Source organism: Pholcus phalangioides, unplaced genomic scaffold (assembly GCF_987345545.1).
Source record: "Pholcus phalangioides strain wild (caught in Gottingen) unplaced genomic scaffold, Ppha-v1.0 ptg000022l_1, whole genome shotgun sequence".
NCBI classification, from domain to species: domain Eukaryota; kingdom Metazoa; phylum Arthropoda; class Arachnida; order Araneae; family Pholcidae; genus Pholcus; species Pholcus phalangioides.
In genome coordinates, this window is record NW_028301615.1 from 3,160,134 (window position 1) to 3,184,412 (window position 24,279).

The 24,279-nt window shown below is 36.2% G+C and overlaps 2 protein-coding genes across 3 annotated transcripts in view; one reads left to right on the forward strand and one right to left on the reverse strand.

The window, feature by feature from the left end:
* Nucleotides 1–1,387: 1,387 nt before the first annotated feature.
* LOC149069353 (proteasome assembly chaperone 1-like) lies at nt 1,388–2,396 on the reverse strand. The gene has a single exon (XM_089249988.1). The coding sequence runs from the start codon at nt 2,314–2,316 to the stop codon at nt 1,498–1,500; it is 819 nt and encodes a 272-aa protein (XP_089106114.1). The 5' UTR covers nt 2,317–2,396; the 3' UTR covers nt 1,388–1,497.
* A 1,945-nt stretch (nt 2,397–4,341) lies between these two features.
* The window catches only part of LOC149069354 (poly(ADP-ribose) glycohydrolase-like), a 31,603-nt gene continuing 11,665 nt past the window's right edge, over nt 4,342–24,279 (forward strand). Inside the window, exons 1-12 of one of the 2 annotated variants that reach the window (XM_089249495.1) lie at nt 4,342–4,558; nt 9,887–9,980; nt 10,384–10,436; nt 12,364–12,427; nt 15,245–15,317; nt 15,817–15,900; nt 17,195–17,314; nt 17,447–17,527; nt 18,086–18,160; nt 19,088–19,180; nt 19,445–19,626; nt 21,793–21,884. In XM_089249495.1, coding sequence (XP_089105621.1) covers nt 4,486–4,558; nt 9,887–9,980; nt 10,384–10,436; nt 12,364–12,427; nt 15,245–15,317; nt 15,817–15,900; nt 17,195–17,314; nt 17,447–17,527; nt 18,086–18,160; nt 19,088–19,180; nt 19,445–19,626; nt 21,793–21,884 — 1,084 coding nt within the window. In that variant the 5' untranslated portion in view covers nt 4,342–4,485. The remainder of the gene's footprint in view (nt 4,559–9,886; nt 9,981–10,383; nt 10,437–12,363; nt 12,428–15,244; nt 15,318–15,816; nt 15,901–17,194; nt 17,315–17,446; nt 17,528–18,085; nt 18,161–19,087; nt 19,181–19,444; nt 19,627–21,792; nt 21,885–24,279) is intronic. The other variant, XM_089249496.1, reaches the window with a different exon arrangement.

The window sequence follows — 24,279 nt, forward strand, 5'->3', positions numbered from 1 at the left end:
GTGCGCCGCGCATTTCACCGATCTCGTTTCTTTTCCTTCCTTCCTAACCCTCTCCCACAGGTAGGCCTTGCGCATGCATAGCAGTTGGAACACCATAGAAAACCAAGTTCAATGCACCAGTTCATGCAAAACAAAAAACACATTAAGGCAGCCATTCTCAACCTGTGGGGCGCGCTAGCATATTGAAAGAAATATGTATTATTTAAAAAAATGATTATTTCACTCTGAAAGGAAAGCAAAACAAAATGCATTATAAGATAATAAAAAATAAAATTCGCATTTACACTGATATAATACACTTTAAATAGGACTTTTTCAGTACTGCACAATGTACTTAATAATTAGAATACATCCCATATTGTTCAGTATTTTCTTGACTTTCTCAGAGGAAAGATTGGACCTTTAAAATAAGTTGATAAAAGTAATTTTCAGCAAATTATTTGAATGTAATATTAAATATGAAAGTTCCAAAAATTTCATGAAGCGGGTGGGGGGGGGGGTGCCCCCCTGTACTGCACTTGTGGGGGAGGGGCGAGATGAAAATTGGGTCGCAAATACTGAAAGATTGAGAAACGCTGCATTAAGAGCATTTCGGACAATTGTCAAACCACAGCGAAAAAACAGTTCCAAGCAAGTAAAAATAAAGGAAAAACATTTGGAACAGCTTTTTGAGAAAGACGAGATAGTCACAAAAACTCCACAGACAAGACACGGGTTACCAGATTGGAAAACACCAAAATGATGACACACACAATTGTGCTGCCTTTAGTAACGACTCATTTACCTCTGTTCATCACTACACTTAATAGCTTTTAAATCACATTAATAGCTTTTCTTGCACTAAACACATTAATAGCTTTTAAATCAAAACAGAACCGCTATTACTATTTTTTTTGGCCTTTTACATAAGGTTAAAAGACACCAAAACTTACAAATGTATGTGTGGACACTTCTGCATACTCTTAGTGATGTCACTTACAAATTTTCACAACAGAGAGAGAGATGGCTCCTCTATACAAACAATGAACAAATGTTTTCCAAACAGATGCATGTAATATGTATATGCAACTGTTACAGATTTAAAAGAACGATCATTTAGATATCCAGTTGATGATAAACATGGGCGAAGATATGGGGGAGCGTAGGGGGCATTGCGCCCCCCCCCCCCAGAGTCAAACGGGGAGTCGACTGATCCAATGTATATATGTATAGATGAATTGACATCATCATCATCATCGTGCCCCCCAGACTTCCAAGTCAATCTACGCCTATGATCATAAAGTGCAAGTGGGTACACTACCCAAATTGTCATGTTTCATTAACACGTAGATGCTCACTTTAGAAATAAGGTTCAAGCTACATCGTATTAAAACATAAACTCCTTAAAAAAATGTATCAAAAAAAGTTATTTAATGCTACTAAACAAAATACATATGAACAAAGCTAAATACTTATAAATTTGAAAGAAAAAAATCATGAAAACTACAAGCACCGATGTCACGTGTAGAGGTTGTCAGGTTGTTTTACATTTCGAGCACAGTAATTTTGCAACCTCGCAAAACCATCTTGATCTTTGATCAAATTAATGTTGACAAATGGAAATTTGTAGACTTTTTCGAAGAGTGCGATCACTTCGGAATTCAAATCAGCAGTGTCAGCAAAACAGATGAATAACAAGGCGCTGCGTCCTGCAACTTGGAAGTCACTCAGCAAAGCAGCAGCGAGGTTGGTTACAATGTTGGGAGGCTCCAGAAACACAAGATCCTCCGGAAGGATCGCATCCCGACAAGCAGAAGACGTGAATAAACATCTGACGAACGGATCCTGCACACGTTCGTTTGCACTTCTGTAGCTGCTCAGATGCGAAGAGCTGAACACTATGCACTCGGTCGAAGGATTCGACGGGATGTTCACGATGGTCTGGGAGAAGCCGAAGCAAAGTTCATCCGTGATATCGTCGTCGACCTCACAAATTAGAAAGCTGTTTGTCGACGATCTCGAAAGGTAGAACTTCGCGACGGTTTTCGGTTCTTTGGGGTGCACCAGGCCACTGTGGTTATCTTCGGACTCGGGCATCTTGACTTTGGCAGAACCGACCAATTTCGGTTTGTTAGCTGAAGAACAGAAATAGGAGTTCGCGAAAGCAATGGCAAACCGCCCTATGGCACACACTATAACTTCCGCGGGGGATTCGCGGACTTTATCGTGCAGGTCCATAATCAGTTCGGGTTTCTTTCTTTCCGTCTCAACACATTCATCGTCATCCACCGCGCGGGAATCTAAACACAACACTTCGCCGAAATATGACGCCATCATAAGAATATAGTTGCGGCTGCAAATATTTTCCGCTATTAATGTGAAAATGAGGAATAGAAAGACGGACGTTCTTAACCGTCTGTTATTACTACGATGTTTCGAGTGTGTTGGAAATTTCTGAAAAATTTATTTGTAAAATCTTTTTTACAGAGAAAAATTGATGCAATTCAATATTTCTAAATAAAAACTTGCATAAAATCTCAACTTTACGATTTCATCTCAACTTTCTTTGGCTGACCATATTTTTTCGAGAAAAAACGAAATGGTGATCGTAAATAGTAATCACTAGTTATCGCAATAATGATACTAAGAGAATGCAGGAAAAAAAAAGGGAGCGCTGATTATTCAAAAATAACCGAAAAATTAGCCGATAAGTCCCAAGAAATAAAGTGCTTTCGCAAATCTAGTGGATTAAAATAAATTTCAAGAAAATAAAACATTCAATATGACAAATATGGGAGATGTATATTCATATTTTTGTTATAATTATGTAATTATGCAGGGCCGTCATTTAGGGGGGGGGGTCAGCTGGCTCCCTGGCTTTTGAAAATATACTATATATTATATATAGTATATTTTCAATGTATCTTTATATTAGTTTCAATGTTTATTCTCAATGTATATATATATATATATATATATATATATATACATTGAGGGATTGAGTACATGTGCTTTGCCCCCCCCCCCCTGGAAAAAGTTGAAATGACGTTCCTGTAACTATGTGTGTATGTGTGATAATATCATTTTAGAAAATAATTTATATTTTAAAGATGGAAAATTATTTTTTCTCAGCCCACGATACATCAAATTGATAGACTTTCTAGATTTTATGCTGAGATGAACTTCGGGGAAAAGCAGGGCCGTAATTTCAACTTTTTCCGGAGGGGTGGGTCAAAGAACATGTACTCAATGCATGGGCGGAGATACGGGGGGAGGAGAGGGCATTGCCCCCCAGCATCAAAGGTGGAGTCGAGAGATCTTGTATATTCGTATATGAATTGACATCATCGTCATCGTGCCCCCAGTAATAATGACTAATAATGACCGTGCCCCCCACCCCAGACTTCCATGTCTATCTCCGCCCATGACTCAATGTATGCATATATATATATATATATATATATATATATATATATATATATATATATATTTATTTATTTATTTATAAATACACAAATTATTTATAATAAATAATTTTAAATAAAATAAATTATATATAGTTATTTATATATATATATATATATAAATTAAATTAATTGAATAATTATTTATTAATTATTATTTAATAAATATATATTATAATTATAATAATGAAACAATTATATATATAAAATATTTAAATAAATAATTTTAAATATATAATAATTTATTAATATATATATATAAATTACCATTTATAGTAGTGTATTTTTCGAAGCTGAGGGAAGCGCTTTGAAAACTGTTACTACATTGGCTTCACGGGGAATCGAACCCAGGACATCTTCCAAACCTGGCAATCGCCCTGACCATTATACCACAGAGACGAAAACTTTTTCCTTAAAACACGCGCTGTAATTTGATTTGCTGGATAAACGCATTGCATTCTTAATTTCGGAAATCACGCTTTTGTGCATGTTTTGCGGGAAGAAAAGATCTAGTCTCTGTGGTTTTGTCAGTGTTCTTGGCCAGTTCGCATTGTTCCTAACGTAAGTCCGGCATAATAAAGTACTGATTTCAACTTTTAATTTAATCAGTGGGTCAAAGAGCGATAGATAACGTACGTAAAAAGGAGGATTCAAGAAGCATCGGTGAAAATACGAGGAAAAACGGGGACATTTTCATAAAAAAAGAAAGGATGGCCGAAATTATGGGAAATGTGGCGGAGAGTTGTATTCCTCGGTGTCATATGGTCACGCCATGCCTCCTGCTTGTTTTTGAGATCGGTACTACGATTATTATCTTAAGCGAAGCATCAGCATTTAAAACCTGTCACTGCATTTACGAGAAAATAGCAAAAAATGTTTAATTCCCCAACACCTGCTTGTTAATCAATGGTTACATAATTTCCAGCAATACAAGAAGTAGAAGTGGTCTGCTGTTTTGATTATAAGTTGAACAAAGATGACCTTTTCTTGCTGAATTGTAGATTTATATTATATCCTTCGGGGGGGCAGAGAACAGTAAGGTATGACTACAAAGCGTTGTCGGCAAATGACTTTGATGGAAAGTTTCGAAAATTCCAAGCGGAAAGAAAAGTCTGGTAAAAAATATATTTCAAACCACGGAATATTTATTTATTACGTGAACATTTCTGTGTTATTGCGTTGTAATACGGTAGAATCTGCACTTAACCGAGTAAAGCCGAGTTTTCTCGTAGGAGCAGGTTTTTTGCGCCGCATGCAACTTGAATCCCTCAGCGCGACACGCCATCCACTCACCAAGAAGAAAAGCAGTATGACTTCCTACGGAACGCAATACGCATCACGACAGCGCTTTACGTCAGGCGTGATTAGCCGACTGATTCTGGAGAAAGCAAATGCGTCGCGCGTTTCACTTCACCGATCTTCTCTACATTTTTGTTGTGTTTTCTTTCCCTTCTCTTCAAACCGAAGCATGCAGATGAAAGAGTAGCTGATGCCAGGGCTATATACTATATAGTCACCCTGATCTGATGCGCCCCGCTAGGAAAACACGAACGCGTAGCGTGATTATGTAACACGTTTCTGCCGACGTGCAATGGCCCAATTCGGTTCACGCGGCGGGAAAAACCTACTCCTAGGAAAACCTGGCTTAAAGCCAGGGTTTCTTAGGAGCAAGTTTTCTGTGCTGCGTGCAACGTGAATCGCCCAGCGCGACATGGCGTCCACTCACCAATCGGAAAAGCAGTATGTCTGTTTTCCTACAGAGCGCAATACGGCTCACGACAGTGCTTTACGTCGGGCGTGATAGGCTGACTGATTTTGGAGGGGTCAAATGCATTGTGCGCTGCACGGTTTACAGCTGTTCTCTTTACTCTTCTTGTCTTTCTTTCCCTTCCCTTCAAACCAGAGCATGCAGACGACAGAGTAGCGGATACCAAGACCATATACTATAATATAGCTGCCCTGATCTGATGTGCCATGCTAGGAAAACATAAACGTGTAGATTAACTATGTAACTCGTTTCTGCCGGCGCGAAATGGTCTAATTTGGCTCACGCGCTGCAAAAACCTATTGTAAACCCGCTCCACCATAGGGGCAAGTTTTTTGCACTACATGCAACGTGAATCGTTTCACACGATATGCCGTCCATTCACCAATAAGAAAAGCAGTGCAACCTTTTTCCTTCAGAACGCAGCTAGTACCTCCTAGAGATAGAATGTTTCCGCACGGTTTGCCAAGTTCATCTGCAACGTCATCAAGACTACCTGGCAAGTTCGCCACATTTTGAACCACGGCATACTATTTTGTTTCTTCTTATTTTGGTGTTGAATCTTCCTGGTTTACTCACAAATACTGGTGATTGGATGTGGGACATAGAAATCGCTAATTCTGTGCATGGTCATTTCTTTTCCGCATAACAATGATACTTGCCAGAGTAGGGATTTTTCCCTGAATATTCTCAGGGAAAATGGACTACTTGCTGATTTCACGAGCAGCGTGCGGAGGCCTTCTATCTCTAAGAGGTGCTCGCGAAACACGCCTCTCACGCCAGCGCTTTACGTTGGGCATGGCTGACAGACTGCTTCTGGAGGCGTCAAGTGTGTGGTGGGTATCACTGATATTCTCTTCATTTTGTTGAATTTTCTTTTTCTTCTATTCCTGACTGGAGCATACAGACAACAGAACAGCTGATGCACCATGCTAGAAAAACACAAATGCTTAGCTTGATAAAGTTACAAGTTTCTGCCGATACTAAATGGTCCTCTTTGGTTAACACGACATCAAAAATTGCTTCTAGGGAAACCCCAGCTCAAGGAAAGTGAAAAGGTCCATGGTTTCACTGGCATTAGTTTTCTAATTTTGTTTTCGCTCCTTGTTCTTTTTATCCCAATTCAAAACCATATTTATTCAAAACATTACATACTGTGGGTACTCGCAAGAGAACTTTGAAAATAAAAATGTCTAAGCACAGATCCAGGGAAGGGCAATCGCCCCTCCTAAGCGTTAGAACTGTCTGTTCCATAAAATATGGGATGATTGGAGGCACCTACACAATAAGTCTCTTCTCCACAGTCACATCACACTCGATTTGCCTCCCTCCACTCCATTTGAAGTTCAAGATATCTGTCTCCGCTTTATTCGAAGCCAAAGATTCCTGCCTCCCCTGCATTCAGAACAGCTGCAGTATAATCCCTTTTGACCGTGCACATTGATTGTTTTCTTTGGCAAAAAAAAATATCCTAAAGCATGACAAGTTGCCATGGAGAAATGGCAACCTACAGTAAATAATAGCAGACAGGAAAAAAAAGTCAGTGGAAAAAATGTCCAAGCATCACTGATCAGGAAAAAAAAAACAAAAAAAAACACGGCAATACGCTAGAAAGGAAATCGCTAAAAAAGCCATCAAAGAAAAAAGGGATTTACATTAAAATATGTATACAATTTGCCCTTCCCGATACATTGTCCTGGATCCATGCCTGTTGTGATCAGAATTTTTACTTTATCTTTCGTAATCTTGGGGAGGGAGAAGTGTCCAACCTATCAATGACTTAAATTTTAACTGAGCTATTCAGCACATATGTCTCTAAATTCTACTTTTACAATAATTAATACCAGGGCTTGACGTATCCCAGGTCCCCATGGCGCCGCTGTGGTGGTTGAGTGGTCGTAATGACTGACTCTCGTCGCGAGGATCCGGGTTCGAACCCCACCGTCACCACAGTGGTGGTCGGCTGAAGTTGGTTTCCTGTGGTTCCCAACCACAAGTCGCAAATGCGAGCCGATCTCCCCATTAAAAAGTCTCGCCACAGAGAGCAACAGGCCTACAAAGATTAATTATTCAATCATTACACTTCACTCATAGTTAGAAAAAACTGGAGGAAGATGGCAGCACTACACATAACAAGCATTACACAGAAACAAACTTCACATCAGGTTTCATTACACGTACATGCACATTACCGTATGTACCAATTCATTAGAGGTTCCGCAAAGGAATATGGACGAGGTGCATGTCTGTGTTTAGTAGTAGTAGGTCCCCATGGCGATTGAATATTGGTATCGCCGCCCAAAAATTTCCCATTTGTGATTACTATCTCAGCTGAAGAAATACACTTGGCTCCTAAAATATTTGGTTGGAATCTATATTTTTTTTGATTGGCAAACCTTAAATTTAACGTATTTATAGAATAAATATACAGAAAAAATCTTTTATATATATATATATATATAAAGCTATATTTCGGTTCTGATGCCTGATGCCCTTTTTATAATGCATACAATCTATGACAGTAACAAAGGCTTTAACAGCTGGCTGATGCAGATGAATTCAGGAAATAAAATTCAACTGTGCATCTATGAGGAATCGAACCTACATCCACTCGCATGCCAGGCGATTGTGCTAAACCGCTACCCTACACAAGCAACAAACTTCTTTCCTTATTACTTATATGTTAGATATGGCTATCTACACGTATGGTTCCATTTTGTGCATATAAGCTCTAAAGCAGTGTTTTCGTTAGAGCAGAATTTTTTTCGCCATGGAGGAGGGGCAATTGATTAAAGAGTTTGAATTTCAGGTTTTTTTAACCAATCCCTACCCTCACGCTGCACCTGGTACAAAATACCACTTAAGGAAAGAAGTTGATTTCTTCTGTAGCAAGAATGCTTGCCCAGCAGGTGAGAGTCCCAGTAGCACAACAATATCGTTCAGGAGTGGATCTAGATCACGTTTTTGGGAGGGGTGATTTTACAAATCACTAAGGAATGCCTCAGAAAACCTTCTTATGAATAATATAGTGTGACATCCAAGGGCGTACCCAGGATCTGAACTAGAAGGGGCAACTCACCGATGCTAAATTGATACGTCTATGCTGTGTTCTAATTACTACACTTTAATTTCTCTTCTGGGGGTGGGACAGCTTCCCTTCCCTGGGTATGCCCATGAAGACATCTCTTTATGTAATGGTAACTCATATATAACAATACGATTATGTAGCCCCTTTCATATTGTTACATAGGCTGTATTTCACTGTATTAAGAAACTATTTGTGATAGCAGATGACATGTACAATATCAATTAGAGCAAAGTATCCCATGACCATGCGTGGGTCACTGATAGAACTCTCATGGGGAAAACCTCGTGGTTTGAGGGGAAGAGGGTTGTTTTTCAAAAAAGTTTGGGAACCTCAAATTGTATGTGGCCAATACCATGAACTCAAACACACACCTGTGTTTTTGAACTCAACAAATTTTAATTCTTTAAGAAGGGTGATTCAATAATGCGTGCAATAACACACAGGGGACTAACATGTACAATAGACAGTATACATCAGACAACCTCCCACTGGAGAGTTGTGACATACACTCTCACATTTCTTCCCAGAGAGAGGGCGAGAGACATAATAATAATAAGAAATACACAAGAAAAGAAAAGCGAAAGTTGGCATCAACTCCATCTTGTGTTGGGAGCAAAAGATAAAAAGTTAGGCGTTTCCAGTATGCAAAACAATTTCTTACTTAGAAAGGTGAACAATCTTATACACCTTTAAAATTATCATACAAAGCGGCCATCCAGAGGTGTCCGATGGTGGGGGGGGGGGGAGAATGATCGCCCCTCCTAAGAGCAGAATAATAAGGGGAAAACTTGCCTGCACTGTAAAATATGGATCATCTGATGCACAAAGGTCAGGTACACACTGGAACGATATCTATTTGAAGCTGAAGATGCTGCCTCGGTTTCATTTACAACTGAAGATGCAGATTTCCTTTGCTCCATTTGAATCTGAAGATGTGTGCCTCTGCTCCGATAACAGCTGAAGATGTCTGCTTAGACTTCATTTGCAGCTGAAGATGTCTGCGTAGACTTCATTTGCAGCTGAAGATGTCTGCTTAGACTTCATTTGCAGCTGAAGATGCATACATCTACTCCATTCGTAGCTGAAGATGCATACATCTACTCCATTCGTAGCTGAAGATGCATACATCTACTCCATTCGTAGCTGAAGATGCATACATCTACTCCATTCGTAGCTGAAGATGCATACATCTACTCCATTCGTAGCTGAAGATGCATACCTCTACTCCATTTGTGCTTCCAATTTGTGCTGAAGATGTCTACTTTTGCTCCATTTAAATCTGAAGATGCTGGCTTCCACTCCATTCATAGCTGGAGATGTCTGCCTTTCCTCAGGCGAGGATCTTGGGAAGGGAGCGATGAGGACGACCACCCCTCCCAAGAGCCGAATATAATGGGAAAAATTTGACTGCCCTGTAAAATATGGAATAATGAATGAACACACAGTTTCCCCCCTCCCGTCACATTGCCCTGTATCATACGGAATATGTATTTTGACATATTAATCATTCCTATGCTTGATATCATAAAAAATTTTGTTTTTGTTCATTTGATTGTATTGTATATTTGATATTGTATTTCATTCGAACAGAAATGATGGCCAACAGAGTAAATGATGATGATGAAGAAGAAGGAAGAACAAGCTCTGGCAAAATGGTGGAAAGTCTGAATTCGTTTGAACAGAGGTAAAAAAAAATATTCTTTGCAAAATCCTTCCCTTGTCAAAAATTAAACCTAATTTATCAATTCATTGATTTTTTGTTCATCTTTCATTTTTACCCTTTGATGTCACAGCTTTTTTGTTTCTTTGTTGTCCATCTTAGGGAGTTGTTTTTATATAATTTAAGTTTCAAAATAAATGAATCCAGATTTGCGCCTGTCCTTAGAAAAGACTTCAGTATCCTACAAGAGATGTGAGGCAGGGATGGATCTGCTCATGTCAAAAAATCAATTAAAATTACATGTATTTAAAATGAATTGAGCATTTTTTGATAGACATTGACTTCAGTTTTGGGAATTGACTGATGTTGAATTTAGACTTTTTCTATTTTTCTTCTGAATTATATAAAAATTGGTTTTTTTTTTCAGTTCATCAAATAGTCTAGAGAGCAGCACATCAAATACAATCGAAGAAGATCAATGTGAGTTCAGAAATATATTTCACTTTAAACTCAATCCTTTCTTTCCAATAAGATTAACTCAATACAGTAAAACCCCTCTTAATGCTTTGGGAATAGTCGAAAAATTTTTTGTCTCAATATGGGAGCTTTAAAAAAATATTGATTAGAGTTGGACACTCTGCCATTACTTGATCCTGTATACATCTTCCCTCACAGTACAAGCAAACATGTCAGAGAATAGAGAAATAATAATAAAGTAGAATATGTGTGTGCCATATATATGCCATTTAAAAATTTTATTTTTTCTAATTGTCACAGGATGAACTGAGCAGGCTACTTACGCTCATCATCTGTGGATGATAAGAGTGCTTTGAGGGTTAATGGTCACTCCTCAGATGCATTCACCTCTCTTTTACAGCCAAATGATAATTTCCCTTGCATAATAAAAGCACATATTTTGAATCCCTGATAAATGGTCAATCCTCTTTTACTGACAATTTTTTTTGTCTGTCTGTGTTCGCGAATTTCTTGTGTAATTTTTTCAATAATCAGGTACCTTTGATATCAGCTCGGTCCTTGTCAGAATTTTTCATGACACTCAAGTTTAATAGAAACAGCACAAAATGACCCAATCACACATTGCTACCATCTATAGTCCCCCACAGCGAGTGGTTCATACACACCACCAACCTCTCTGGCCCAAAACACAAAGAGATCATAGTTTAGGAAGAATGAAATGCTTGGAGTAGAAAGTAAAAAAAACAATTAAAAAAATAGTAATTCATTTTGCAAAACTTGTTTATGTTGTCATATTTAATTGATATAAATGTTTATATAGAGTGGAGTGTTGTACTATTGGCAGGGCCGTCATTTCAACTTTTTCCGGGGGGCGGGGGCAAAGAACATGTACTGAATGCATGTATATATGTATTTGTGTGTATATATATATATATATATATCATTTTTAGTGTATTTTCAAAAGCCAGCGGGGGGGGGGGGGCAACAGCCCTCCAAATGACTGCCCTGACCATTGGTAATAGGGGTTTAGGGTAGAATCAGTGTCAAGCTGAATATGATAAAACTTTTCAATGGCGAGTAAAATGCCTTGTGATATCAGTTACCATAATTTCCTGCTTATAATATGCAAAAGTAAATTTCATTACTTTGAAAGAAAATTTCATCATATAGCAGGGTTCGACAAATCTCAGGCAGCAGGTTGTATGATGACTAAAAAGATGTGCATTGGTGCCTAAATATTTTGGTGTATGCTGTTCATAGACTCCAATTCATTTGTTACAAAATTTACAGAAATAATGTCAGCATGTCTGTTAGCATAGAAAAAAGTGCTGGAATAGTGAATGAATATAATATTTTGGATCACTTTAGTCGGAAAAAAAAAATGCTTGGCTCCTATAAAATTTGTTTGGGACTTAAATTTTTTTCCCCATTTGCCATTCTTATCATACAGTATGCAGCAGTATATAATCCACATATGTAAATTTTGTTCATCAGTAATGAAATCGTAAGAAATAGACGATGCTGTTTGTCATATTTTTTGTAAAACAGATTTTTCGACGCATACTGTAACATCTATATATGCCATCTATAAATCTTTAAAAAATATTTTTCAAATATTTTCCTCTATTCTAACCTCCTGGAAGGAAAAAAACCAACACACAAACAGATAATATGCAGCGGTATCATAATTCGCATTAAGAAATTACTTTTTCAAAATATAATCCACAAATTATAAGAAAGCAGAAAATTCTGGTAATTACGAATTCAGTAATGTGAACATTGTTATTCTCATCTGAGGGGTTATTTCTATTCTCTTGTAAAAAGGTCAGTTTTAAAGTGCATAACTTTCTTTTGATAGTGATAAATTATTCTTCTTTTGCATTTTATACTCTTTAATATGTTTTGAAATAAATTTTTTCTTCTGTCGAAGATGAATGTGAAACTGATACTCAGTCCAGTGATTTGCTTCTTGCAGATTCAGAAGAGTTACCTAAGTAAGCCTTTTAAGCTGTATTTCTTCATGATTTTACAACATGATTTTTTTTTAAGTTAACATTTTCTAATTTAAATGCAGAAAATTTTAAAAAATTCTTCAACAAATTTTTATTTGCTTTGGAATAGTTTGTTATAGAATCAAGTTATGTCCCATCATAAATGAATACCTATCATATTTTCCCTTAATCTAAACACATTTTCCCTAACAGGTCAGTAAAGCTGGGTGTGTCTCATATGGCAATACTAAGTGCTTTTTTGAATTTTTCCAACATGTGTGCAGAAAAAAAAAGAAAAAAAGAAAGATGTGCTGCATATGTCTGCACATACAGGGTATAAAATTGCATTCTGATACACCCTTTATCTTTGAATAATTGGTTAAACAATTAGAAATAATATTCAAATGATGTGCCCATTTTTGATATTCCATTTCTTCTACTGGGGCCATATATGTACAGAAATATAATATTTAATTTTTATATGGTCTCCCTGTCTTCTAACTTCAAATTAGAAAGCTAATTTGAAGTGTCTGTCTCTACTGACAAAAATAAAATAAAAAATAATTAGAAAAAAAATAGCCTAGATATTTGAGTTCGAAACACTGAAAATGAGGGGGATAAAACACATTATATTAAGGGATAAACTAAAAAATTTTGAAACATTTTGTTTTTTGTGTTTGCAGTTTGTTAAAACTTTTTAAAATTTTAAGATGTCCCCTTAACTTTCAATCAACAATATCTCAGCAAATATTACACATAGAAATATATTTTTTTGTTGTGGTGGTTAGACAACTTTCTGATTGGAGGACATGGGAACCCTAAAAAAAATTCTAATTTTGTATCTCATACATGTATGGTCCTTAGTAAAATAAGTGACATATCTAAAATTGGCACGTTATTTATACCTTTTCTGATTGATAGTGTTTCTATTATCAACAGTTCAAAAGATATAGGGCAGGGATTCTTGAGCTATGGGCCACAACCCAAACTTGATTCTCAGGGGCTTCCTAGATGCAGGGGTGGGAGCTCTGTGCCAATTGCGCCACACTGCACCAAAATTAACATCTTGCGCCATCCTGCTCCAATAGCGTATTTTCGTATTTTTCTGTGTCAAATAGCGAATTTTCGTATTTTTCTGTGTCAAATAGCGAATTTTGCTTCAGTATGCTCAGAATTTCGCAAAGGATGCCAAAAAATTTTTGTTCCTGCTTGCTGCTAAACGAGTCTATCCGAGAAGAGTGAGTTTTATTCCACTGTACTTAAACTATCGCCTTATTTAAACTATCGGATCTTCATCTGGCTTTCCATCGCGAAACCCCGATAATATCCGTGATCGTGCAACTGAAGATGGTTTGCAATGGTCTTTCAGCTTTAAAGCGCAAATGCGAGTGTGTTTCCGTTTTCAAAAAAATAAGTCGCCACTGGAAGCAGCAGAAATTACTGTAGTCGATCGTCTGCATCAAATCCTGCTTTTCCGTGGAAAAAATTTTCATTCCGGGAGTAAAAAGCTCATGTCCGCAAAATTACGAATGCTAATTTAGAATCTTTGCAGAATAACGAGTGTTAAATCGTCAATGTTGCCGAACAACGAGTGTCAAGTTGCCAATATTGCCAAATAACTGTGTCAGATCATCAATATCACCAAATAATGAGTGCTGAATCGCCAAACATCGTGTTCAGTCTTCCAAAATTTTCTCCCATTTTGCAACAATTTTTTTCTGAGTATAAAAAAATTGAAAACTAGAAAATTTTTATCCCATTTGAAGTGTTGCTGTTCCAGACAGCAAATAGAGCCCTCAGTAAGCAAAAATCCTCTTAAATAGACTGGTGCGAAAAATTTTATGCACAAGATAAGTCAGATAATAGAGTAAGATGATGAATGCTGATAAAAATAGCCAGATTATATTCTACTGAACCTCCTACCTCTCCAATACACAATCAACTACTTATCTATGGATCTACTTTATAAAAGGGAAATTTTCCTAGAATCCCCTGGGCTTATTCTGATTGGAGGATAATGAGTGATGTCTCATAATTGCTAATTTACATATACTGATGACACTTTCTAAAAATGTATATGTACCAATTATCTCTTCAAACAAACTCAAACAAATATCTCTAACTTGATAATTACACAAATTATGAACATAAATATAATATATACTTCATTTGAGCAAAAATATCTGATCAAAAACAAGCTGATGAAAAAATATTTAATAACAAAAGACAGTGCAGTTGTTTTATTTTGAAAAGGGGTGAGGGTTAACGAAAATATTTTTGTTAATTTTGCTGCTCCAAAAATGCTCAGAATCCTGAATTTGCTGCTCCAAAACTGCTCCGAAATGGACTTGGTCACTTCCCGCCCCTGTAGATGAGTCATACAAATCCACCTGCAGTCTTGTTATAAATGCACTTATTGTGTCACTGGTTTCATTAATTTTTAAAAACAAAGTCCCATGGGTTAGCGAAGCTGATCTTGTTGATTTTTGATCATAGCTGAAGAAAAGCTTATGAACCCCTGATACAGGGTATAGAAGGATATGACTACCTGGTATAGTTATGTTAATATGAATCACTCTGTTTTATTCAATAAATCAAATAATGTGCAAATGATTATGAGTTAATTATTAAAAAGTAGCCTATACATCTTTTTATGTGTAACACTTGTTTCAAATTTTTTTTTTTCAAATTCCTATTGAGTTCTGCAAAAATTTTAGATACATTGGGTCTTTAAAAAAAACTTGTGTCATCTATATGTATAAGTTTTTATGTCTGTTTTATAAATTGAAGTAATTTAGTCGAAATAAATTTATTTATTAGCTCAAGTAGCTTGGAAGAAGATTTCTGTTTTCTGTCACCAACTGATCTTGAAGCAGATGCATTTGATTTAGAGGTAATATAAGTTATAAAAATTCAAATTAGTTTCTGCACGCAATAGGAAATGCAGAATAGTTAGGTTGGCAGTGAAAAATTGGTACATAAATGATAGGAACAGACATCCTTGTAATTAAATTTGAGTTACAAAATTTTATCTCTTAACTTTTTAACTGCTCTATGATGCCATCTACTAGCAATCGACAGTATTGCAAAAATTAAATATTTATTAAAACAAATTATGTTTAAAAATTAAAAAATTATGCTGCAATTCACTGAGTGATAATGATTCCTCAATAAATATGTTATAAACTAATATTTCTTCAACTAAAATAATGAGATGGATAAGCAAAGATGGAATTGTTTGTGCAGTGAAAAGTAAAGGATTGAAAAAATGTCCACAGGCTTTTATTAATGACACAAAACCAAATTTTATCAATTTTTTTTACTATTAGAAAAAAGAGAGCAAAAAAACTATATTCAATGCTATGCAATGACAAAAGTTTTGATTTTTATAGGTGAACGTTTTAAATCGGTGGCCAAAATGTGCAACAGAATTAACCCCATCAGTATCAGACCCAGCTCACACTGTGATGTTTCGAGTAAGTTTTTTCTTATTATAGATTTAGTAGACTCGATAATCCAGCATTTTTTAGGCAGGGTTTCTTCAAGCATAGAAGATAAAAACATGTCACTGTATGTCTGTGTGCAGAAGTTTGTTATTTAAATGGGTTTTATCAATTGACTTCTAGTAATCCAGCGATTTCGTTAATCTGGCACACCCTTGTCTGATATGTGCCAGATGAGCGAGAGTCATGGGAAAAAAATCTGTTTTTTTGTTATCGGGACTTCCAATAATGTTATAAATTTTTTTCAGTTAAAGTTTTTCCCTGCATTTTGAAGCTAAGGAGGAACCAGACCTATTTTTTCTCCTGTGAGGTATTATTAACCTGCAAGACTATATAGGGGGTTAGGTGTACTTCCTCCTTGTTTATAAACATTTCTGTACTTGGTTCACAATGCCTTATTCAGATAGTAGTAGTCTTTGTAATCCACGAATGAAGCTACTTTTGCAATAATCTACCCTCCCCACCTAAAAAAAAGCTCTCTTCAGTTTTTGGTCAGTTTCTTTCAGCTGATGAGATTCAGTTACTCAGTCAGGTCTTTCTAGAGGGATCTAAGGGATGTACCATAAAGAAAATTATTGTAATTCGTATTACACAGATAGTCAGACAGTTCAATTCGAATTCATCATAAGGGCAGAATAATATATAGTAATAAATGCAGCATTTTAATTTAAAATGGAAAATATATTGTTTTACAACAATATGGAAAATGGAAATGGCACTACTCAACATTTTGCAACCAGTTATGTGGGGGGAAAAAACTTAGTTGTCCTGTTTTCATATGTCCTGTTCAATCAAATGGGACATATGCTTCTCATATTTGCTTTTCGATTTCTTTTGGATATTGTTATCAATCAGTTATTATCAAAATTTCCAAGTCCTGATTTGATCACATTAAGTGGTGTGCTCTGTATATCCTTCTTTATACAGAAATTTTATGGGTTTTTGGTTTTAATTTAGGGGTAAATCATGCCCCAATTATTTTTAGTGTCTTCTGTGTGAGTTTAGAAATGCAAGAGGTCTTTTCCCATCTTCCATCATCAATGTTTGACAAATGAAAAACGTATTCTTTCCATTTTCAATCATCATTTGACAAATAAAAAATGCCTTTGCCCATCAGCTATGTGTTAGGGTGTATTTTGGAAAGTTTTCATATGAATGAACACTACCTGTTAATAAAATGCTGTTATTTTTGTTATTCTCATACTTGTAACCAAGACTCACTGATTTTTTGACCTTTTGTTTTACTTTTGAGTTTTTTATTTTTTAGTTACCTCTGCCGGCATTTGGTGCACCTATTCCCAATCCTTTTACGTATCAGGACAAATGGGACTCTAGTCATGTCAAAATGCCTTGCTCTCCTTTCAGCCTTTATCCTATCCAAAGTCAGGTCTGTAATCCTAACTGTAAAATAAGTTTGTATAAAATAAATATGCATGTGACATGAATTTAATCTCTTTTTTTGTGCACATCTGTGTTTTGAATTAATTTTTAACAAAGTTTCTAATTTTTCTTATTGCAGGGCAGAGAAGAATTGGGCTGCAGGTGGGAAATAATATGTGAGGCACTAACATCAGATATAAATTCATTTGATGATTTGGAGGTAGTAACGTTTATTATTACTTTCATTGAGTAGTGTGTTTCATTGAGAAATTTTATGTGTGAATATAGTTGAATCATAATTATTTGAATGATTTTCATGTACCTTGAAATTCAAGTTAAAATTAAAACCTATTTGCTATAAATGTTTAAACTTGCAAGGGAATGATTATGAATATTCAACTAATGAGCGTTTTGGCATAATAAGTCTAAATCAACCAGACTCCCAACTAATGGACTCAATCGTATGCTTTATTTGTCTGAAAATTCAGGCAACATGATAAATACACCTGCATGTACTTCTCAAATAGTGACCATCTTGCATAATCTTTTCCTCACAGACTAAATGCTGTGTACCCCTGGGATTTTTAGTAATTTTTTTTAGAAGTTTTCTAGCAATAATTTTTTTTTATGCAGAGCAGCCAAAATTAACATTCTTAGACAAAATAATCGGCACAAATTTATTGAAAGAAAATTTTTAAATGCCAACAAATGTAAATATTGATAATAAATATGTAGAATATTCTAATTTTTTTTCCATTAACTTCATTTTCACATACAGAATGCAATCATGAAATACAATAAACAGTATATTGGTCGTTGGAATTTCAATGGGCTACACTCATTTTTGGAAGAGGTAAGTTGTGAACTGCTGAATGTGTTTCAGGCTGGTATCAATTTTTTATTACAAAAATTCTATGAAGTCACTGATGTGCTATATCATGTTAAATACCTAAAATTTCAGAAAACGGGCCTCACACATTCAATTCACATATTCCCATGGTACAGTTATACCAAGTTAGAATGCTTATATGTTTTTTATTTGGATGAAATAACTTCAGTTTCTGCAGAATCTTTAATCTGGCTTTTTGAATTTTCATTTGCATTTTTAGAAGTTTCTCTCGCAACAGCATTTTTAAAAGAAAAATTTTATATGCCTCTGTGAGGAATAGAGCAGCCACCCGTCACAATCTGTGAGCGTGCTAAACCACTACACCAGGAATTCTCAATTTTTTGCCACCCGTGGTGCCCCTGATAAAGATTGGCAGTGCACCTGGGTGCTACAGTGTTTTGAGATCCCTGCAATACATTTCAAAAGCTCTGATATTTTTCCTTTTTATGCCCAAATGCAGACGGACTGCAATTAACAGTCTCCTAATTCTGTGAAAAGCTCATAATAACTATAGCCCCCCCCCCCCCTTTCCCAGATGGGGACTCGGAGAGAGATGACAATGTCACTCTCTGCTATTCATAGGAAAATATTTGGGTGCAAAGCAAAGATAAATTTTTTCCTTTCATCAAATTTTTGGAAGGAAAATTCATCTTTGCATTGCATCTAGTCATTCATACTTTGTGTGAATAGCGGAGAATAGTGACATCATTTTTGTCTCAATCAAGTATCAATCTATTATTAGCATGGTTCTCCAATTAGGTGTAAATCTGCACGCACAATGAATTTGATAGATTCTGTTATTTCTCATATATTATTGAACATTTATCAGTGTGTTTGAAGTGTAATGATTCAAGACTAAGTTGAAATTAATTACTTTTATTTTATTTGCAGTGTGTTGATGATTCATTTAAGGAAATGTTTTTTGATTCTCTTCTACCAAAAATAGCAGCTTTAGCTCTTCAGTTGCCTGAAATTTGCACTCAAGTGAGTTTATTTAGATTCTTAATATATTTATAGTTACAATGTTTCAGAAATTTATATTGTCCTTAAATATTTCATGGAAAAAGTACTACCTTGTATAATTCCATCAAATATATTTTAATTCAACTTGAAGAATAGATAAGATAGATTAAAAACTAGATTTTAGGCCAGATATCTTGAATGTGATGGTAACTTCAAAGTTTGTGTTCTTCCATTTTTAGGAGGAAATAATTTAAATGTTTTTTTCCTTATATGGACTCTTTCAAGCCAGTGCCACTGTTAAAAAAGCAGAAAGACTATGCCATAACCTTATCTCAGAAGCAGGTCAGTTGCTTATTAGCAAATGCATTCTTCTGTACTTTTCCAAGAAGGAATTTTCAAGTCAGGTTACATTCTTTACGACGCCCAAGTCATGAATATGCTTATTATCCAGATATTAACTTTAATAGGTAAGTTTTTCATAGATAGTTTTTGTAAGTAGAAAAAAAACCGTTGGGTAGAGCAATGTACTGTTTCTCTAACCATTTTGATGTTTTGCTTCTAATTTTAATTGTATTTGAAGTATGATATTATTTTTGTTTGTGGTTTGAACTATTTATTCCTACTGTACTGCATCATTTATTTATATAGGTAGATACAGGGACCCCCTTCAATGAACAAATTGAATTATTATCATAGGCAGTAGGGTGGAGGTAGATATTAGCTCCTCTCACCATCCACTATACACTACCTCAGTGATCCCCCTCTTGTTCCAAGAATCTGCATCTACTTAAGAATATCACGCAGATTTATGATAACAAAACAGTACTCTTCATGTGCAAAATGTTACCATTCGTACACTTATGCTGTTCAATAAAATCATTACAGCAGTTTTATGTTTGAAGAATAAAAGAACTGCTAATAAAGGTTTTCATGATTTTCTCAAATTTTTAACTAAATGGGGGATAAACTTAATTTTTAAACTTCAGATAATCTTCAAGCTTTGATGATAGTATTCTGTCTGCTTTGCAATAAACCCAGGCTGGAAGAGATAAGTCCAGCGATAGAATTTCAGTATTAATTGTCATGTGTAAAACAATGGTTAGTATCGTTGATTTGACTTTAGCTAGAAGTTTAAATAGAATTAAAAATCCTTTGTCTACAATTGCTGTGAGAATGATAGTTGAAACTTAGTAGTTTTCATGAATTGAAAATAAGCAAATAAACTGAAGAGCCAAAAAAACTGGTACAGGCATGCGTATGCAAATAAAAAGATATGGAACCAATCAGAGTACGGCACTGCAGTCGGCAACGCCTATATAACACAACAAGTGTCTGGCATAACTGCCATAATTGTTCGATTGGTTACTGCTGCTACAATGGCAGGTTATCGAGATTTAAGTGAGTTTGAACGTGGTGTTATAGTCGGCGCACGAGAGATGGGAAATAGCATCTCCGAGGTAGCGATGAAATTTGGGTTTTCACGTACGACCATTTCACGAGTGTACCGTGATTATCGGGAATCCGGTAAAAAATTAAATCTACGACATTGCTGCGGCTGGAAAAAGATCATGCAAGAACGGGACCAACAACGACTGACGAGAATCATTAAACATGACAGACGTGCAACCCTTCTGTAAATTGCTGCAGATTTCAATGCTGGGCATCAACAAGTGCCAGCGTGCAAACCATTCAACGAAACATCATCGATATGGGCTTTCGGAACCGAAGGCCCACTCGTGTACCCTTGATGACTGCACGACACAAAGCTTTACGCCTCGCCTGGGCCTGACAACACCGACATTGGATTGTTGAGGACTGCAAACACATTGTCTGGTCTGACGAATCTCGGTTCCAATTGCTTCGAGCTGATGGATGTTTACGGGTATGGAGACAACCTCACGAATCCATGGACCCTACATGTCAACAGGGAACTGTTCAAGCTGGTGGAGGCTCTGTGATAGTATGGGGCGTGTGCAGTTGGTGTGATATGGGACCCTTGATACGTCTAGATACGACTCTGACAGGTGACAGGTACATAAGCATCCTGTCTGATCACCTGCACCCATTCACGTCCATTGTGCATTCCGACGGACTTGGACAATTTCAGCAGGGCAATGATTGACCCACACTTCCAGAATTGCTACAAAGTGGCTCCAGGAGCACACTTCTGACTTCAGACACTTCCGCTGGCCACCAAAATCCCCAGACATGAACATTATTGAACATATCTGGGATGCCTTGCAATGTGCTGTTCAGAAGAGATCTCCACCTCCTCTTACTCCTACGGATTTATGGACAGCCTTGCAGGATTCATGGTGTCAATTACCTCCATCACTATTTCAGACATTAGTAGAGTCCATTGCCACGTCGTGTTGTGGCACTTCTGCGGGCTCGCGGGGGCCCTACACGATATTAGGCAGGTGAACCAGTTTTTTTTGGTTCTTCAGTGTAGTTGTTATTCAATTCATTAATGCTTTTTTCCCATAGTTTATAGTTATATATATATTTTTAAATTGATCCAAAAATTTATGGTAAATAGCTTTAATTTCTTCAGCAGAAAAAAGCGGATTTATGCTCACTTCATGTCTAATTACTCAGATACATAATAAAACACGTTTTTTTTTAATATTCAGGCTTTATGTTGGTACAAGAAATGGAATAATTAGAAGAAATCGAGAGAAGTTGAAATGCATTTTGAATTATTTCTCTCGGGTCACATCGGAAGGTAAGGTATACAATGATGCTTTCTGCACTAAAATTAGTTTTTCAGTCATGAATATTGTTATTGAATTGTTTCACCATAATGAATTGTGGCTGTATTTCAGGATTAATAAGTGCAAAAAATGTCGATAAAAATTGTTAAAATAAAGTTCAAGACACGCTGAAAACTGGCTGTTCATAAATAGACATGATTCCTGGGAAAACCTCATCTCCACCCCCACTGAGCTCGAACCCGGGCCCATCGAAAGGATCTGTTTCTATGTAGGCAGCCAGTTTTCAGTGTGTCTTTAATTAATGGGTGAAGAATGCATCTCTCTCTGAAAACATACAAAGTGTCTGGTGGCTTGTTATCAATCTGGGTTAGAATCCTGAGTTAGAAGTTAATTTTTATAGCTATTCAGAATTGAGGCACATCTGTCCTCTTTGTCATATATAAATGCTCTTCACAGAGGAAAAACACAGCATCCATTTTTTAAACATTTATTATGCGCATAAAAAAAACAAAATCACAGACATAATAAAAAACATGGCCTTTCCCGCCAACTTCTCCTGGCAAACTCACTGTTGCCAAAACCAATCTTTATAATACTATTTATTTTCCTGCGTGCCACAGCGCCATCTACTGATAATAAAAAAGTAACTAAAAACTCCACAACGTGGCCATCCTGAGATTTTGGGCTCCGTGATTTCATCTTTCCTCTGCTGCTGTTCCATTGCGTCTCCTCCGCTGCTATTCAATCTCAGCTTTTCTCTTCTGCTTCTCCTTTCTATCACCTATGATAGTGCAGAAACTCTTTCAGAACTCATCATATTCTTTGCTTTCAAGAATTGACTTCTTGAGATCTATGATTTTGAAATTGGGGGGGGGGGAGAAGTGTCCAACTCTGATTCACTTGCGAGCACCTTCAAATCTTCTTTGATACCCTGTGCCAAATGAGACATGGCAGTCTCGTGTAAAATGCTCAGTTCGTAAAGATATATGTGAATGAGTTACAAAATAAATGAAGACAATAATATATGCATATACTCAAAATGCAATTGGGAACATCACCATAAGGGAAACTGAAGTCACACAATTGTATGTAAATGACACTGCAATGTACTTTCGGTCAGGAACACATTTTTTTCTTCTCACAAGTGCGAAACACAGTGATTCACATTCGGAGGCACACTTTTCGAGTCTCTGCGACCCATGGCGAAGACTAAACCGATTGCAAAATCTCCAGCACAGTCTTGCGAAGATGGTACTGATCACGAAATCTTCAGCACAGTCTCGCGAAGATGGTACTGATCACGAAATCTTCAGCACAGTCTCGCAAACATGAAACCGATCGTGAAATCTTCAGCACAGTCTCACGAAGATGAAACTGATCGCGAAATCTTGAGTCGGGCTGACTCCCACAAAGATGAAAGCTTCCCGCAATCGTCGAACCTTCGAGCCTGGCTGGCTCACATGAGTCAGCACAATTTGAAGACGAACCTCTAATTAGCACGATTCCCCATCACATCCAAATCCGACGAATTCAAATTGATCCAGGACCAGCCCCCATTTTCTCTGTGGGCTCTTCACAGAGAAAAACATGCAGCATCCATTTTCTAAACATTTATTATATGCACAAAAAATACCAGATCACAGACACATAACAAAAAACATGGCCTTTCCTGCCAAACTCACTGTTGCCAAAACTAATCTTTATAATACTATTTATTCCACTGCTTGCCACAGCACAATCTGCTGACGATGATAAAAACAACTAAAAATCCCCATGAATTATCTTTTATCATAGTGAATCAGCACGTTAAATGTTGTTTTTGAAATGATACAAATTCTGGTGATTTTCACAGCTTTTTAATTATTGGGATGTTTTCTAAAATAAAGTTATTAGGTTTAAAACAGTTTTTTAATCAAAAAATATTACTGACTACAAAAAAACTCACGGGGATTGTCTCTAATGCTAGTGCAGCCACGTTTCAATTTGACTGCTTATTTCTAAATCATTGAAAATAAATGAGACTGATTGTTATGTAAACACCAGTTTTGAACCTCAAATGAATTGTACTGAGGTTCCTTTTTTTGATCAAAATAATTTAACTTCAAAGGCTTTTTATTAGCAATTTTTTTTTCACTTGTACGTATGCACATTAGATTAAAAAAGTTATTGTATTATATATTATATCATTTACATATTATTCCAAGTTCTATAAAACTCACAACTGTGAAAATGAACATTGAGAAGAAAGCCATTGGATGAAGTTGCATTTTCAAAAAAAAAAAAAAAAATAGTGGCACAATTTTAGTTTTATTTATATCATGTTGAAAAACACCATATTTATATATAAAAAAAAGGAAATTTCGAATATTAATACCAAGACAAACCTCTGAGAGAAATATTTGTGTT